This window comes from Salvelinus alpinus, chromosome 21 (assembly GCF_045679555.1).
Source record: "Salvelinus alpinus chromosome 21, SLU_Salpinus.1, whole genome shotgun sequence".
Taxonomy (NCBI): domain Eukaryota; kingdom Metazoa; phylum Chordata; class Actinopteri; order Salmoniformes; family Salmonidae; genus Salvelinus; species Salvelinus alpinus.
Genome location: NC_092106.1, coordinates 13995821 through 14013637, shown reverse-complemented (window position 1 = coordinate 14013637; position 17817 = coordinate 13995821). Strand labels below are relative to the sequence as shown.

General features: G+C 38.9%; 1 protein-coding gene across 2 annotated transcripts in view; it reads right to left on the bottom strand.

The window, feature by feature from the left end:
• Positions 1–17817, bottom strand: part of LOC139548550 (transmembrane protein 255B-like) — a 64309-nt gene that overhangs the window by 9782 nt on the left and 36710 nt on the right. The window contains exons 1-5 of one of the 2 annotated variants that reach the window (XM_071358273.1): positions 12871–15681; positions 11605–11747; positions 10504–10566; positions 4728–4817; positions 69–149 (exon numbers count right to left, since the gene is read on the bottom strand). In XM_071358273.1, the coding sequence (XP_071214374.1) occupies positions 69–149; positions 4728–4817; positions 10504–10566; positions 11605–11747; positions 12871–12931 (438 nt within the window). In that variant the 5' untranslated portion in view covers positions 12932–15681. Of the gene's footprint in view, positions 1–68; positions 150–4727; positions 4818–10503; positions 10567–11604; positions 11748–12870; positions 15682–17817 lie in introns of those variants that run through there. The other variant, XM_071358274.1, reaches the window with a different exon arrangement.

Sequence of the window (17817 nt, the reverse complement as noted above, 5' to 3'; positions counted from 1 at the left end):
ATATTTTCAGAATTGGACAGGATAGCTAACACAGTAAGTCATACAGCTATGCGTGCAGTTGTACTTACAGAGGCATAGTAATTCTCATAGATGTAGCTGTTTCCACTTGTGTAAAACTGGCATCTCCCTGCTTTCAGAGGACGGACATCCTGGTGTGGGACAGACAGAGAGACATGATATCGTAATGCATGAGAGAATCGAATAGACTGCAGTTGTATGGTTTAAACACAGCTGCAATGACTCCATCCAATTCCAGCATATCCCTTTTGAATAGCATTTGCCAATTAGACTCCATATCGTTCTGGCATTGTAAAGTTCTCCTATAAAACAGATGATGGATGTAAAATATATATACACTAAGTGTACTAAACATTAGGAACACCTGCTCTTTCCATAACACAGACTGACCAGGTGAATCCGGATGAAAGTTATGACCTCTTATTGATGTCACCTGTTAAATCCACTTCAATCAGTGTAGATGAAGGGGAGGAGGCAGGTTAAAGAAGAATTTGTAAGCCTTGAGACAATTGAGACATAGATTGTGTTCCATTCAGAGAGGGAATGGGCAAGACAAAAGATTTAAGTGCATTTGAACGGGGTATGGAAGTAGGTTCCAGGCGCACCGGTTTGAGTCTGTCAAAAACTGCAACGCTGCTGGGTTTTTCCACTCTTAACAGTTTCCCATGTGTATCACGACCCAAAGGACATCCAGTAATACAACTATGGGAAGCATTGGAGTCAACATGGGCCAGCATCCCTGTGGAAAGCTTTTGACACCCTGTAGAGTCCATGCCCTGACAAATTGAGGCTGCTCTGAGGGTAAACGGGAGTGTAACTCAATATTAGGAAGGTGTTCCTAATGTTTTGAACACTCAGTGTATACAGTGGTGTAAAGTACTTAAGTAAAAAATACTTTAAAGTAAAGTACTTAAGTAGTTTTTGGGGGGTATCTGTACTTTACTATTTATGACTTTTACTTCACTACATTCCTAAAGAAAATAATGTACTTTTTACTCCATACGTTTTCCCCGACAGCCAAAAGTACTCGTTACATTTTGAAGGCTTAGCAGGACAGGAAAATGGTCCAATTCACACACTTATCAGGACAACACATGGTCATCCCTACTGCCTCTGATCTGGACTCACTAAGCACAAATGCATCTTTTGTCAATGATGTCTGAGTGTTGGAGTGTGCCCCTGGCTATCCATACATTTTAAAAACAAGAAAATGGTACCGTCTGCTTGGATTAATATAAAGAATTTCAAATAATTTATACTTTTACTTTTAATACTTAATTCTTATGGCTGAGATCCCGTTAACGGGATCGACTTGACAACAGCCAGTGAAAGTGCTCATAGTTAAAATTCCTCAAACATACAAGTATTTTACACCATTTTAAAAATAAACTTGTTGTTAATCCCACCACAGTGTCCGATTTTTAAAAAACACAGCCATTTTTCCAGCCAAAGAGAGGAGTCACAAAAAGCAGAAATAGAGATCAAATTAATCACTAACTTTTGATGATCTTCATCAGATGACACTCATAGGACTTCATGTTACACAATACATGTATGTTTTGTTTGATAAAGTTCATATTTATATCCAAAAATCTTAGTTTACATTGGCGCGTTATGTTCAGTAATGTTTTGCCTCCAAAACATCTGGTGATTTTGCAGAGAGCCACATCAATTTACAGAAATACTCATAATAAACATTGATTAAAGATACAAGTGTTTTACATGGAACTTTAGATAAACTTCTCCTTAATGCAACCGCTGTGTCAGATTTCAAAAAAACTTTACGGAAAAAGCACACCATCCAATAATCTGAGTACGGTGCTCAGACACAAAAACAAGCCATACAGGTACCCGCCATGTTGTGGAGTCAACAGAAGTCAGAAATAGCATTATAAATATTCACTTACCTTTGATGATCTTCATCAGAATGCACTCCCAGGAATCCCAGTTCCACAATAAATGTTTGTTTAGTTCGATAAAGTCCATAATTTATGTTCAAATACCTCCTTTTTGTTCGCGCGTTTAGTTCCAAAATCCAAATTCATGACGCGCAGGCCAGACAAAAAGTCAAAAAATTCCATTACAGTTCGTAGAAACATGTCAAACGATGTAAAGAATCAATTTTTAGGATGTTCTTAACATAAATCTTCAATAATGTTTCAACCGGAGAATTCCTTTGTCTGTAGAAATGCAATGGAACGCAGCTAACTCTCACGGGGGCGCGCCTGAGTGAGCTCGTGGCACCCTGCCAGACCCCTGACTCAATCAGCTCTTATTACCTCATCCTTCACAGTAGAAGCATCAAACAAGGTTTTAAAGACTGTTGACATCTAGTGGAAGCCTCCTTAGGAAGTGCAATATGACCCCATAGACACTGTATCTTGGATAGGCAACCTACAAACCTCAGATTTCCCACTTCCTGGTTGGATTTTTTCTCAGGTTTTTGCCTGCCATATGAGTTATTTTATACTCACAGACATCATTCAAACAGTTTTAGAAACTTCAGGGTGTTTTCTATCCAAATCTACTAATAATATGCATATCTTAGCTTCTGGGCCTGAGTAGCAGGCAGTTTACTCTGGGCACCTTATTCATCCAAGCTACTCAATACTGCCCCCAGCCATAAGAAGTTAAGTATATTTTAGCAATTACATTTACTTTTGATACTAAAGTATATTTAGAACCAAATACTTTTAGACTTTTATTGAAGTAGCATTTTACCAGGTGACTTTCACTTTTACTTGAGTAACTTTCTATTAAGGCATCCATAATTTTACTCAAATATGACAATTGGGTACTTTTTTTACCACTGAGTATATACTGGAACCAGAAGATGGATGTAAAATATATAAACAGTATATGTTATGAATTTTGCAGGTTTTGCTAAGACATTGTAAACAGATAGTAGTTATGTACTACGCTGTTCAACACATACTTTAGATAAGTATATCAACTAGTTGGACACTACGTTGGAACTAGTCAAGTCAACTCTGTTATTGACATTTGTAAGTACCGAATGCATACAGATGAAGGTTGTTCACTTGATCACCCAGTTGCAGGAGAACCTTCCTGAAAGCAGTAAATGTAAAACTTGTAGTGCAATTTCCACTTTTACATTTCAGACTTAATTTTCTCTTATGAAAAATGTATCAACCCCCACAACAATGTTGATTAATTCTAATCCACATAATAATTTAAATGTCCTTTTGCGGCAGGATTACCTTCCTGCTGGAGCAAATATGCTCAAATTAAGATTCTGCATCTGTACAGTGCATTGTAATGTTTCTGTGACAAAAGCTAGCATATTATGTTACGTCTAGTCTATGAAACCAGGCTGCTATACCCAAAGACTTACTTCTGTCTGCTTTGGCTATATTCATTCTTGCTCACAGTTTAGAGAAAAACAGAAGAAATGCAGAATTTACATAATTAAACATTGCATAGAAAAAAGCATTAGAAAACCCTCACTTAGACACATAAAACATGGCATATTGACAAACCTTGTTCATTTGAAGGTGTTATTGGTGCTTTGAATTTTACAATTCAATCTCTGTTTCTTTAAATGTTTTTAATAGGGTTTTGATAGAGGCAAACATTCCTAGCTGAAGCTTTGGGATTAATGGTCTAATAAAATAACTTGCTTGCTGGGTTTCCCAGCCCTCCTTCAACTACATACTAACACAGACACAGATGCCCTGTACAATCAGACAGGCATGCAGACAGACAGACAGACATACGTAGGCACAATTCTGGACCATGGGTCATTTGCATCTTGGCATTTCCCTCGAAATGTACACATTAATATTATATTGCAATGTCATTGTGTAGCCATGTATTGATCCACTTTGAAATGTAAATGTGTTTAAAGTTTATTGCAAGTATTGAAGCTATATTGTGCTATGGATGGCAAACGGAGCATTCGATCTTGTGTGAAATTTTCGGTTGGGTTAACACATTGAAATGGGAGAGGACGCTCTCTCATGACCACACTCATCCACAGGGAGTGAGACTCAATCCAAACTGCTTTCAACATTACAGACAGGGTGGGTCAATCTCCATCCACACACGATAGAACACTCATGCATGAACACTAATATTACAGCTATTCTCACAAACACTCATGCACGACATCAAGATCAGAGACTGGGGGAAGAGAAACTGAGATCAAGCCTGCTACTGACTGAATAAATGAGAAATAAATGAGTTTTTAAGATTGCTATTTTCACTCTGAATGTCACGCCCTGACCTTAGAGATCCTTTTTATGTCTCTATTTTGGTTAGTCAGGGCGTGAGTTGGGGTGGGCATTCTATGTTTTTGTTCTATGTTGTCTATTTCTATGTGTTTGGCCGGGTGTGGTTCTCAATCAGTGGCAGCTGTCTCCCGTTGTCTCTGATTGAGAACCATACTTAGGTAGCCTTTTCCCACCTGTGTTTGGTGGGTAGTTGTTTTCTGTTTTTGTGTCTGCACCAGACAGAACTGTTTCGCTTTCGTTCTCCTGTTTGTTGTTTTTGTTCAGTTTTTTGGATTAAATTATGAACACTTTAAACGCTGCACCTTGGTCCACTCTTCCTTCAGCCCACGAGAATCGTTACACTGAATGAGAAATAAATTAGCTTTAGGTAAGATTTTCATTTACGGTCACAATTGTCTCAAACCCCCTGTGATCTGTTGAGTTGAAAGACACACGTGGAGAAGCAACGTTACTCACCATGTTGAAAACGATGAAGACGCCATCCACCACCAGACACAGGAAGGAGGCAATGATCCCGAAGCTGAGGAAAATAATGGCCGCCACAAGCTGGAGAGAAAGGGAATAAGACATTATTAGAAAAGATAGAAACATACATACATGACTGAGCACATGCTAGTAGGACTAATGTTCAACAACAAAACTAGGAAGACAGTACACTGTATATATCCTCCCAAGTGGGTTGTAGCAATCCCACTGGGCACCAACATCAAGGCATCGTCTATTCCACGTTGGTTCAAGGTAATTTACATGAAATGACGTGGAAACAACGTTGATTCAACCAGTGTGTGCCCAGTGGGATTTTTAAAGCTTTCAATTTTATCAGGGGTCTGTCTGATGAAGACAGAAGATTAAATCATTGTTACAATAAACACACTTGGGAGCCTATATTGATTTAAGACATTATGTCAGACAAAATGCAAACAGCTGTGCTAAAGCAAACTTTTCACTCAACTCAAGTGAAAAGAGAGAGACACAGGTTGAAAGGTATAATGATTAAAAGAGAAACACAGTATGAAGGAACACAGAGAAACACATGTAAAAACCACAACAACTGTTTATGGTCAAAAGCATGTTATGTGCCCAGTGCCATTTAACCCAAGCTCTGTTGAGTAAAAACAGACTTCCTTTTTTAACGTAATAGTATTTATTTGCAACCCGTGACTGGTTTCTGTCTTTATGTCTGACAGTTCAGCTACCCTATCCTGACATCTAACTTGAGATCAGTTATGAGACATATAAGCAATCATATTCCATGATCGAGGAACATTTTTCATCTTAATCCAAGTTGCTGGTACGAGAGTCCACTTAAACAACAAATCCACTCAGGAGATTCACTCGTTTTTCTTGATCATCTCTGAGCCGACATCTCACATGGGCCCTAAAAGTTGTCTGGCTGTGAAATGATGTCCAAAATAGCAGAGTAGATTCAACAAAATGTCCCCCAGTGTTAACACGATATCCACACTGAGACAGAGAGAGAGAGCGAGGGAGAGAGAAGGAGAGAAGGAGAGAGAGAGAGAGAGAGAGAAAGAGAGAGAGAAAGAGAGAAAGAGAGAAAGAGAGAGAGAGAGAGAGAGAGAGAGAGAGAGAGAGAGAGAGAGAGAGAGAGAGAGAGAGAGAGAGAGAGAGAGAGAAAGAAAGAAAGAAAGAGAGAGAGAAGAGAGAGAAAGAGAAAGAGAGAGAGAGAGAGAGAGAGAGAGAGAGAGAGAGAGAGAAAGAAAGAAAGAAAGAGAGAGAGAAGAGAGAGAAGAGAGAGAAAGAGAATATGAAGGAGCTGTGGCCGCCAGCAGACAAAAATAAACAGATGCGGGAAGATTTGTGGACCTAAGGGAAGCTTGGTCTGGGATGTGTTCATTACCCACTCGGCAAAAACTGGTTGCATCAATGTTGTTTCCATGTCATTTCAACAAAAAAATCTATCTGATGAAATTGGATCAACGTAGAAAACTGATTTGATTGCAAAATGTCATCAACGTAAGGGAATTTCATATTTTTTTCACCCAACTTTTAACTTAAATCGAATGATTTAACCCCCACGTCTCTTGGACCTAGACTTGGCGCTCCGGTGCCGCTTGCCGTGCGGTAGCAGAGAGAACAGTCTATGACTAGGGCGGTTGGAGTCTTTAACAATTTTTAGGGCCTACCTTTGACACCGCCTGGTATAGAGGTCCTTGATGGCAGGAAGCTTGGCCCCAGTGATGTACTGGGCCGTACGCACTACAGAGGGTAGTGCGTACGGCCCAGTACATCACCCCCACGTCATTCAAAAATCATGTTAAACACTATTACAGCACATAGTTTGAGTCGATGCGACGTATTATGTGACATGTTAAGCACATTTTTACTCCTGAACTTATTTAGGCTTGCCATAACAAAAAGGTTGAATACTTATTGCCGCAAAACATTCCAGCTTTTAATTTTTAATTACATAATTCCACTTTGACATTATGGGGTATTGTGTCTCAATTTAATCCATTTTAAATTCAGGATGTAACACAACAAAATGTGGAAAAGGTCAAGGGGTGTGAATACTTTCTGAAGGCACTGAATATACACTGAGTGTACAAGTTATTAAGAACATCTTCCTAATATTGCCCTCAGAACAGCCTCAATTCGTCTGGGCATGGTCTACAAGGTGTTGAAAGCGTTCCACAAGGATGCTGGCCCTAGTTGACTCCAATGCTTCCCACAGTTGTGTCAAGTTGGCTGGATGTCCTTTGGGTGGTGGAACATTCTTGATACACACAGGAAACAGTTGAACATGAAAAACCCAGTGGGGTTGCAGCTCTTGACAAACACAAACTGGTGCGCCTGGCACCTACTACCATACCCCGTTCAAAGGCACTTAAATCTTTTGTCTTAACCATTCCCTCTCTGAATGGCACACAATCCATGTCTCAATTGTCTCAAGGCATACAAATCTTTCTTTAACTTGTCTCCTCCCCTTCATCTACACTGACTGAAGTGGATTTGACAGGTGACATCAATAAGAGATCATAACTTTCACCAGAATTCACATGTTCAGTCTATGTAATTGAAAGAGCAGGTGTTCCTAATGTTTTGTACACTCAGTGTGTATATGTATAAAACGTTGTTTTTTCCCCCTCTTTTGTTAATGAATATTACTAACAGCAACCGATTAAACGATTTTGGCCAAGGGATCAGTGGAATAAGTTTAGAGGGTGTAATAAAATACAATGTAATATTATGAATCTATCATTTATGGTATTAACACTAGGCAACGAGGACCTGGGATATTTGGGAAAAATATATATTTTTAAATACACCTGCTAAGTTTTCTCTCTGCCTCATTTGTAGAATTGCAGGAAATTAGCTTGAAAACTGCAATTCCAAGAGGCGAACCTTTAAAATGTTCCTTCCCAGAAACTTGATTAGTCCGGCCATGTACGGCCGAATTCATTGTAAAACTCCTATTTTATCTCACTTGAGTTGTGTTCTGATTATGAGGGGGTCCCCAATTAATTTGCTATTACAATAGGGGTCCCCAGTCCCAGAAGTTTGAGATCCCCTGCCCTAATAAACACTACCCTAGCCTCAGAGACCGCTCGTAGCAGAACTATTTAGCCATGGGCAAACCTCTGCACATCGTCAATGGTCTGTGATCTCTGATGGGAGATGAGCCTAAGTCAGTAAGTAAGTAAGTAGCCTAAACCAGGGTGGTCTGGCAGGACTGGAGCCCTGGTAGCCATTCTGGCCAATAAGCTAGTCCGTGACAGCCACTGAGGTAATGTCGAGTACATGTCTGTAATCTTGGACATGATTACAGACATGATTAGAATTAGACAAAATAACAGTGGCCTGTTACTGAACAAAAATATAAACGCAACATGGAAAAATGTCATTGATTTTACTGAGTTACAGTTCATATGAGGAAATCAGTCAATTGAAATAAATTCATTAGGTCTTAATCTATGGATTTCACATGACTGGGAATACAGAATCTGTTGGCCATAGATAGCTTTTTTTTTTTTAAATGGACCTCACAATGGGCCTCAGGATCTTGTCACGGTATTTCTGTGCATTCAAATTGCCATCGATAAAATGCAATTGTGTTCGTTGTCCATAGCTTATGCCTGCCCATACCATAACCCCACCGCCACCATAGGGCACTCTGTTCACAACGTTGACATCGGCTAACTGCTCGTCCACACAACACCATACACGTGGTCTGCGGTTGTGAGGCTAGTTGGACGTACTGACAAATTCTATAAAACGACGTTGGAGGCAGCTTCTGGTAGAGAAATTAACATTAAATTCTCTGGCAACAGCTCTGGTGGACATTCCTGGAGTCATCATGCCAATTGCACGCTCCCTCAAAACTTGAGACATCTGTGGCATTGTGTTGTGTGACAAAACTGCCCATTTTAGAGTGGCCATTTATGGTCCCCAGCACAAGGTGCACCTGTGTAATGATCATACTGTTTAATCAGATTCTTGATATGCCACACCCGTCAGGGGGATGGATTATCTTGGCAAAGGAGAAATGCTCACTAACAGGGATGTAAACAAATTTGTGGACAAAATTTGAGAGAAATAAGCTTTTTTGTGCGTATAGAACATTTCTGAGATTTTTTATTTCAGCTCATGAAACATAGGACCAACACTTCACATGTTGCGATTATATTTTTGTTCAGTGTAATAATAACTGACAGACCACACTCTCTATCTCCCCCTATCCCCCCCCCCCCCCACCCCATCTTTGTTTACCTACATTGAAGTATCATTAAAAAGGCTTCTTTAACATTTATTATGATTTTAATTTGAATTTCTTATACGATTACAAGAACCGTAACAAGACACAGAAATGAGCAGGTGAGAATAATTAGCAGCAGACTGCTTTACTTCATATTACAAGCTCACTAAAGTTTACAGTTTTTCTAAATTCCAAGAAAACTGTGGTAAAATGTATTGATAACAGAACAATAGCTAACAAATACCCATCTGGAATCATTTTAAAGAATCATTCATGAACGTACGTGTGTGTGTGTGTGTGTGTGTGTGTGTGTGTGTGTGTGTGTGTGTGTGTGTGTGTGTGTGTGTGTGTGTGTGTGTGTGTGTGTGTGTGTGTGTGTGTGTGTGTGTGTGTGTGTGTGCGCGCGCATCTGCACTGCAGGCATTGACATCCTTTCCAAGCCAGGCACATTTACTCCTCTATGCTGGGGTCCCCTCACTCTCTCCATCTCCCTGTCTTACCTCGACCTAACAAGTTGCTTTCTGTTTATACACTCAGTATCTCTCTCCTTTTTCACAATGTTTTCCTCTGCTGGATAAAATGAGATGGTATGGAGAAGCCCCACACGTACACATCAATCAAAATCCTTATCCACTATACATGCATGCACACACACACACACCACACACACACTACTCTGTCCATCTTCTCTAACTTGTTAAAGACTAGTCCTGCTGTGTGAGGTGGAGAGTCAACCCAACAGAACAGAGTACCATGGGATGTGGTTTGGACTGGAAAGACAGAGTTGGCCATGCTGAGTCTGTTGACTTGAGCTGGTTGAAGATCAGGTTCTTTAATTTTGTATTATATTGATTGGTGTGTAAAAGATTGGAATGCTCAACCCTGAATTCTACCTTAGAAACAGTGTTTTTGGTTGCAGCGATTATAAGGGCATATGTTTCACTTCAAATAACAGCTGGCTACAATGATTTAAATATTTCTAGACATAGATATTTCAAGACTATTATCCAATGAGTTTTAGGGTTTTTCCTTTTATATTTTACAGGCCAGACCATATTTCTGGCTTTTACACAAAATAGAGGTTGTGGCTGTGGCTTGGATACCACACCACTCTCTATTCTTAATCATCCCCACTCTCTATGACAGATAAAAAAGACAATTAACTGAAAGATGCAATATGGAAATACTCTGAAACCAAAACTCAACCCCAAGTAACCTCTTTTAAAACGACTAATTTGGTCATTAGCCCTGTAAACACTGTGCATTATTTCATAACAAATGGTCCACTATCCGCTAAATCATGTGTTATAGTGTTGGGCTGGGTAAAAAGCCTGCACACAGCCTGCAGTTACCCAAATCAATCTCTGCTGTGCATGGATGCAATTATAACCAAGAGGATGAAAGAGAGAGATGGATCAGGCAAGAACATTATGGGATAAGCAGAGGAAGAGAGAGAGACCATTCAGGAGGAAGGATAGTACAAATGTGACAAATGAATGAGAAGTAGTAGAAAGATACCAGCTGTTTTCGGTTTTCCTCCAGGCAGAGTCCAAGAACACCCAGGAAGGATCCAAACGCCAACTGCAGATATCAAATAGAACAGCCACTGTTAGAGAGATGCCAGCGGTTGGCTCTTATTGTAGAGAACTTTATGCACTATTAAAAGTCATGTAAAGTCAAGAGATAAATAACAACTCTGTTCACTAATGTTATTGTTATGCAAAGATTATTCCCTGGTGGACTACTACTACAACAGAATTGGAAGTGTCAATGAACTGTGCAGTTGAATCATTAATGTACCCACAAATCAGAATTGAGTTGCGGTGATCCAGCAGGAGAAATGCCAAGGTTTAAAACACGGACATAATAGAAAATGCACCTGTTAACAACATGGCTGTGGTACCGTAGAACTCTCGGAAAGGAATGGGATGTGTGGGATAACAAGTAGCAGAAGTTCTGGTGTTTGGGTTTTTTGTCACTGGTTATTTGGACAAATGGCAATTTCGCAGTTGTTAGCATATTTTGAATTCCCGAAGGGAAGGGGACATTCGGCCCGTAACTTGCAAAGAGAGAAGGTGGAGCACCTCGTTCTAGCATCTCTTGATCCAATCTCTTAACACATACAGACCCACAACTTAATCGAGCAGCTGACCAATTACACAAGACTTTAATTCTGGGTTAAACGAGATTATACACTTAGAAATGATCTGTCTTTAAATGTATATAAAATCTACTGGAAATATTTACTGGCTGTGATGCAAATAACAGCTGAAATATATGTTGTTTGTCTGTCATGTGCTATAAGATCAGGGTTTGTTCTCAAGGCATTTATGAGACTTTAATTGTCATAATTTGGAAGACATCTTGTTTTGCGGACAACGACTCACAAACCACAGTTTCCCCATCTGTCAATAATTTCTGGAGACCTGCCTTCTTGGCATTGCAACTTTTTTATTTTCTTAAGGTCTGTGTTGTTTTTTTATGACAAAAAGAAAGAACATTTGAGAAAATGTGTTTATTGTTATTAAAAGTTAATTTATATGTATAGTGAGTAATTTTCAACAAAATGGAAGATGAACATAATTATGATGATGATGATAATGATGAAGATGTACTTACAATGACTCCAGAGGTGTATCCGGTGATGCTGAGGCTCTCTGTGCGAGTGGTGGTGTAGATCCCCAGAATGACCAGGACCAGGGACAGACAGAGCATGCCCAGTACCAGCCATATCGCCATCCTGTTCCTCCTCTTCATCAGTTCTGAACCCACAGATGCATAATCAGTCACAATACCATTTCACTGTACAATGTATACCTAGCCCAGGTGGATTAAAGAAGGGTTAACACTTGGGGTCCTAGGAGGATAACCAGAAGGGGCCCACTAAGATTTGTCTTCAGTATCCACGTTGGCCCCACATGTGGTTGCCATGTTGGGCTTTATGTGGGCTCATGTTGGGCTTCATACCCACGTGTGGGGCCAACCTGAATACTGAGGAAAAAACGTTTTGGGTCCCTGTTGGGTTTTCCTCATGGGGCCTGAGGAAAAGCTGTTCATTAACCCATTTGGGCCCCACATGGAAATGTTGGATGGGACCATTTATGATAAAAACAAAATAAAAAGTGACATGTTTTACTGAGAATCTAGCACAGAGGGAGCAGATATGCTCCAGTCCATGATTTACTATTTTCAAAATAATATGGATTATTAATATGATGGTAACAATAACATTTAAAATATATTAGGCCTAATTTATTGTGCGGACTGTCATACTGAAAGGGCAGTGTAGATAATATTATTAAAAACTCTCAGACAGAGAATAATTCCACATCTGCAAAACAGCTCTACCAAGTCTGCAAATGGATAATTAGCCAGTATAATAACCACAATGGGCTGAATTATAATTTGCGATCAGTGCATGTAAAAATCTCCTAACGAGATCAATACTTGAGTTACACGTCAGTAAGTCTTCTTTCTATTGGCAGGTCTCAAATTACAACAAAGTAAATCTTAAAAATGAAAGGTAAAACCTGCAAATAGATGTCATGTTTCTCTTTATTTGATTAATGATTAGGCAAAGCTGCTTTGGGGATTATAGGCTATGTCAAAATGCTCCACACATAATGTTTTTCAATAAGCATATAACTTACATAGTTGTCATGTACACAGACAAAAATCACTTGCATTTTCCTTCACCAAAACGAAATCCTTTCAACTAAGCTATTTAATTGTTGCTGTTATAATTTACAAAGCATAATATGGTAAAAAAAAATCTAAATCGTCGGCCTAATTCAAATATAGTAGCTTACACTAATTCGCAGTATAGGCTAAGCAACCGGAAAAATACGCATTGAATGGCAGTCACAATTTAACTCTATAGCCTACCTGCTTGACTGAGAGCGGGCTTCTCCCGATCCGCTGCGTCCCGAATGGCTCCGGTTGTCATGCTCCCCAAACGGATGCTCCACGGAGTAGTATAATATCCACAATATCCCTGAGTGAGCCAATGCGCTACGTCTACTATGCTGATTTCAGAACACCTCCGCACGGTCTGTTGCGCATGGAGCTCTTCAAATGTTTTATAAGCGCACTGCGCGCACGGTTGGCCAACGTGTTCCCAAATATGCACGCGTAAGATCCCGCTCCTAGTAGCCTACAGCTGCGATGATGCGCTGCTCACTTGTTACTAAAGGACCAGGCTAATAATGGGCGTTTCTTCTTATGTCATTGAATCTTACTGTGAATGCTTTTATGGTTTATTCAGTTGGCCGGTTAAAAAAAGAAACGCTATTCTTATGAGAAATTGCATGGGCTATTTTTACAATCCTACATTACTATACCTTGAGATGTTTAAACTAAAATTAAGATGAATTAAAATGAACCTACATGTGTTTTAGATTCAACATCATGTATCTATTAATCGTGGATGTTTCTTTGTTTTTTGGTATTTTAATTATGAATGTGACCCACTCCCTCTCCGACTTTCCTCTGTTAATCTGCTTAAAGCCTAGATCATTATTATTGTATATAATGTATATGTACTCGTGTGTTACATTACTGTGTATTAATCTTTCTGAAAAATCACTGTCTTAGAGATGATACGATAATGTACAATTTAAGCACACGGGAAAGGTGAAAGTTGTCGTATAAATCTAGATGGATGAGATTGCATGGACAGAAACTAGATTTAGACATGCGTACTGCTGATTTCCCTTGTTTGGGAGAAACACTCATAACTTTCAGAGTAATACTACGCAATAATGTGGACCATTAAACATCATTATTAAATATTTTCAGCTAAGCTGCAGTTCCTGTCAACATGCATACATTTCTTCTCCGTGAATTGTAATTTTTAATGGGAAAAACTCTAGGCCCAATTGGTACAGCCTACCTAGTAGGTCTCAGTCTCAGAGTTGTTCCTGGCCCTGCTGGGTCATGGTCAGGAAGAATTCTGGGCCTTATATGTAATGTATGTAATATCTTATGCAATACCTAGATGTGCACAATGTTACATTTTTCAGTACATCTAAAGGAGGTCATTTTCACTTGATGGGTGATTAGGGTTGCGAAACTACCAGTAATTTACCAAAGTTACCAGCATTTTCAGACACTTTGATAATTAACAGGTAATCTGTGGCAATCTATGGTAACTTTGGTAATTTATACTTGAATAACTAATATTTTCATATAAAGTATTAATTTTGTATATCCGTATTGTCCATGAATTTCTAGTGGATAGACCATATAGTTCAAGAGAAAATAGCCTAATTAATGAACAAAGCATCTAATCAACAATGGCATTATTTTCTATTCACTCCAACTCTTCCAACGACAGACTTATTTCGCAACTGCCACCAGTTCGTCACCAAAATATTTACAACAAAGACATTAATATAGCTAGTCAAATAAATAAGTGGTTAAAAATATAAAGGATATTTAAAGCTGAAACCTTCCTATTAAACACCAATGGTATTCACTAAGTAGATTAGTTATATTTAGGATAATGTTTTACAGTTTTGTCGTTCTATTATATATTTTTTGGATTATATTTTTTTATGGGCTATATATATATTGTACATGTGATAAGGCCAAACAGGGGGCGGAGATAATCATAGACACTTGATAATCTGAAGTACCCAAAAAGGCCACTAGATGTCATCTGACAACTTTCAAGGATTTTATGTAATTTACCCAAATTCTGGTGGTTGAACAGTGCTTGCACGTCAAATGTTCTACTGCTTGAGTTCCTGTTCCTCTCAGAATATAAACTCAAAAGTATTGTCAGAATGAATATATTTCCACGGCTGAATTTCTGTAGACATAGGAGGACTATCCATATCAACTTTAAATTATATTTACAGACACTAGCATTTTCTGCCCCCTGGTTGAGTATATAGAGAAATATGCTGTCTCTTACTGGAGTCCCTTGTGAAACCTAACTAGCGAACCATCCATTGATCACATTTATAAATAAATGATCTGGGCTCTCGAAAGGACTGATCTCTAGAATATACAAACAACTTTTGGAAAGCTCATATTGTGAGCTAGCCATTAAAAAGTATGGTCTACAGATCTAATTGAATCTGAACAACCCTTTAACTGGAACAGAATATGAATAAATATGACCTTAGCATCCAGTAATCCAAAACCTCAATTTATTATCTTTAGTTTGTTCACAGATTATATTTAACACCAAGGAAATGATTCACGATGAAATTGGCACCGACTCCCAACTGTTCACAGTGTCTGCAAAATCAGGTAGACACATTCCTTCATATGATGTGGGAGTGCCCTGCAGTTAAATGCTTCTGGATCAAAATTACAAAATACATTTTTAAGTGCATGAATTCAATGCTTTGCATCTACTATGTTACAGTTGAAGTCGGATGTTTACATACACTTAGGTTGGAGTCATTAAAACTCGTTTTTCAACCACTCCACAAATTTCTTGTTAACAAACTATAGTTTTGGCAAGTCGGTTAGGACATCTACTTTGTGCATGACACAAGTCATTTTTCCAGCAATTGTTTACAGACAGATTATTTCACTTATAATTCACTGTATCACAATTCCAGTGGGTCAGAAGTTTACATACACTAAGTTGACTGTGCCTTTTAACAGCTTGGAAAATTCCAGAAAATGATGTCATGATTTTAGAAGTTTCTGATAGGCTAATTGAAATCATTTGAGTCAATTGGAGGTGTACCTGTGGATGTATTTCAAGGCATACCTTCAAACTCAGTGCCTCTTTGCTTCACATCATGGGAAAATCAAAAGAAATCAGCCAAGACCTCAGAAAAAAGAATTGTAGACCTCCACAAGTCTGGTTCATCCTTGGGAGCAATTTCCAAATGCCTGAAGGTACCACGTTCATCATAAAAACAATAGTACGCAAGTATAAACACCATGGGACCACGCAGCCGTCATACCGCTCAGGAAGGAGACGCGTTCTGTCTCCTAGAGATTAATTTACTTTGGTGCGAAAAGTACAAATCAATCCCAGAACAACAGCAAAGGACCTAGCGAAGAAGCTGGAGGAAACAGGTACAAAAGTATCTATATCCACAGTAAAACGAGTCCTATATCGACATAACCTGAAAGGCTGCTCAGCAAGGAAGAAGCCACTGCTCCAAAACCGGCACAAAAAAAGCCAGACTACGGTTTGCAACTGCACATGGGGACAAAGATCGTACTTTTTGGAGAAATATCCTCAGGTCTGATGAAACAAAAATAGTACTGTTTGGCCATAATGACCATCGTTATGTTTGGAGGAAAAAGGGGGAGGCCTGCAAGCCGAAGAACACCATCCCAACCGTGAAGCACGGGAGTGGCAGCATCATGTTGTGGGGGTGCTTTGCTGCAGGAGGGATTGGTGCACTTCACAAAATAGATGGCATCATGAGGAAATGAAAATTATGTGGATATATTGAAGCAACATCTCAAGACATCAGTCAGGAAGTTAAAGCTTGGTCGCAAATGGGTCTTCCAAATGGACAATGACCCCAAGCATACTTCCAAAGTTGTGGCAAAATGGCTTAAAGACAATAAAGTCAAGGTATTGGAGTGGCCATCACAAAGCCCTGACCTTAATCTTGTAGAAAATTTGTGGGCAGAACTGAAAAAGCGTGTGCGAGCAAGGAGACCTACAAACCTGACTCAGTTACACCAGCTCTGTCAGGAGGAATGGGCCAAAATTCACCCAACTTATTGTGGGAAGCTTGTGGAAGGCTACCCAAAATTTTTGACCCAAGTTAAACAATTTAAAGGCAATGCTACCAAATACTAATTGAGTGTATGTAAACATCTGACCCACTGGGAATGTGATGAAAGAAATAAAAGCTGAAATAAATCATTTTCTCTACTATTATTCTGACATTTCACATTCTTAAAATAAAGTGGTGATCTTAACTGACCTAAGACAGGGAATTGTTACGAGGATTAAATGTCAGGAATTGTGAAGAACTGAGTTTAAATGTATTTGGCTAAGATGTATGTAAACTTCCGACTTCAACTGTACTTAACAATGATAGCTCCTTGAATCTCTCAATCAATCAGAGACGATTACTGACGCAAAATAGATGTTGGCTCTTAGATGGCAATCCCCTCACTCCCTGGGAGACTCTCTCCTAATTCGCCAGTTGATACAGTTAATATTAGAATTTATAACATTGAATTATTGATAGTGAGAATGAATGGTGCTAGTCAAGGAATAATTGAGGCCTGGACAAATATACTAGACTGTAAAGAATAATCTCAGCTAAAACCAAACACTTAGAAAAAAGCAATCTATAAAACCTTCAGAAAGTATTCACACCCCTTGACTTTTTCCACATTTTGTTGTGTTACAGCCTGATTTTAAAATGTATTAATTGAGATTTTGTGTCACTCATCTACACACAATAGGCCATAATGTCAAAGTGGAATTATGTTTTTAGAAATGTTTACAAATTAATTAAAAATGAAAAGCTGAAATGTCTTGAGTCAATAAGTATTCAACCCCTTTGTTATGGCAAGCCTAAATAAGTTCTGGAGTAAGAACTCATTCTTTGTGCAATAATAGTGTTTAACATTATTTTTTAATGACTACCTCATCTCTTTACCCCACACACACAATTAATTATCTGTAAGGTCCCGCAGTCGAGCAGTGAATTTCAAACACAGATTCAACCACAAAGACCAGGAAGGTTTCCCAATGTCTCGCAAAGAAGGGCACTTATTGGTAGATGGGTATAAAAAAGCAGACATTGAATATCCCTTTGAGCATGGTGAAGTTATTAATTACACTTTGGATGGACACCCAGACCTTTCTAACTCAGTTGCCGGTGAGGAAGG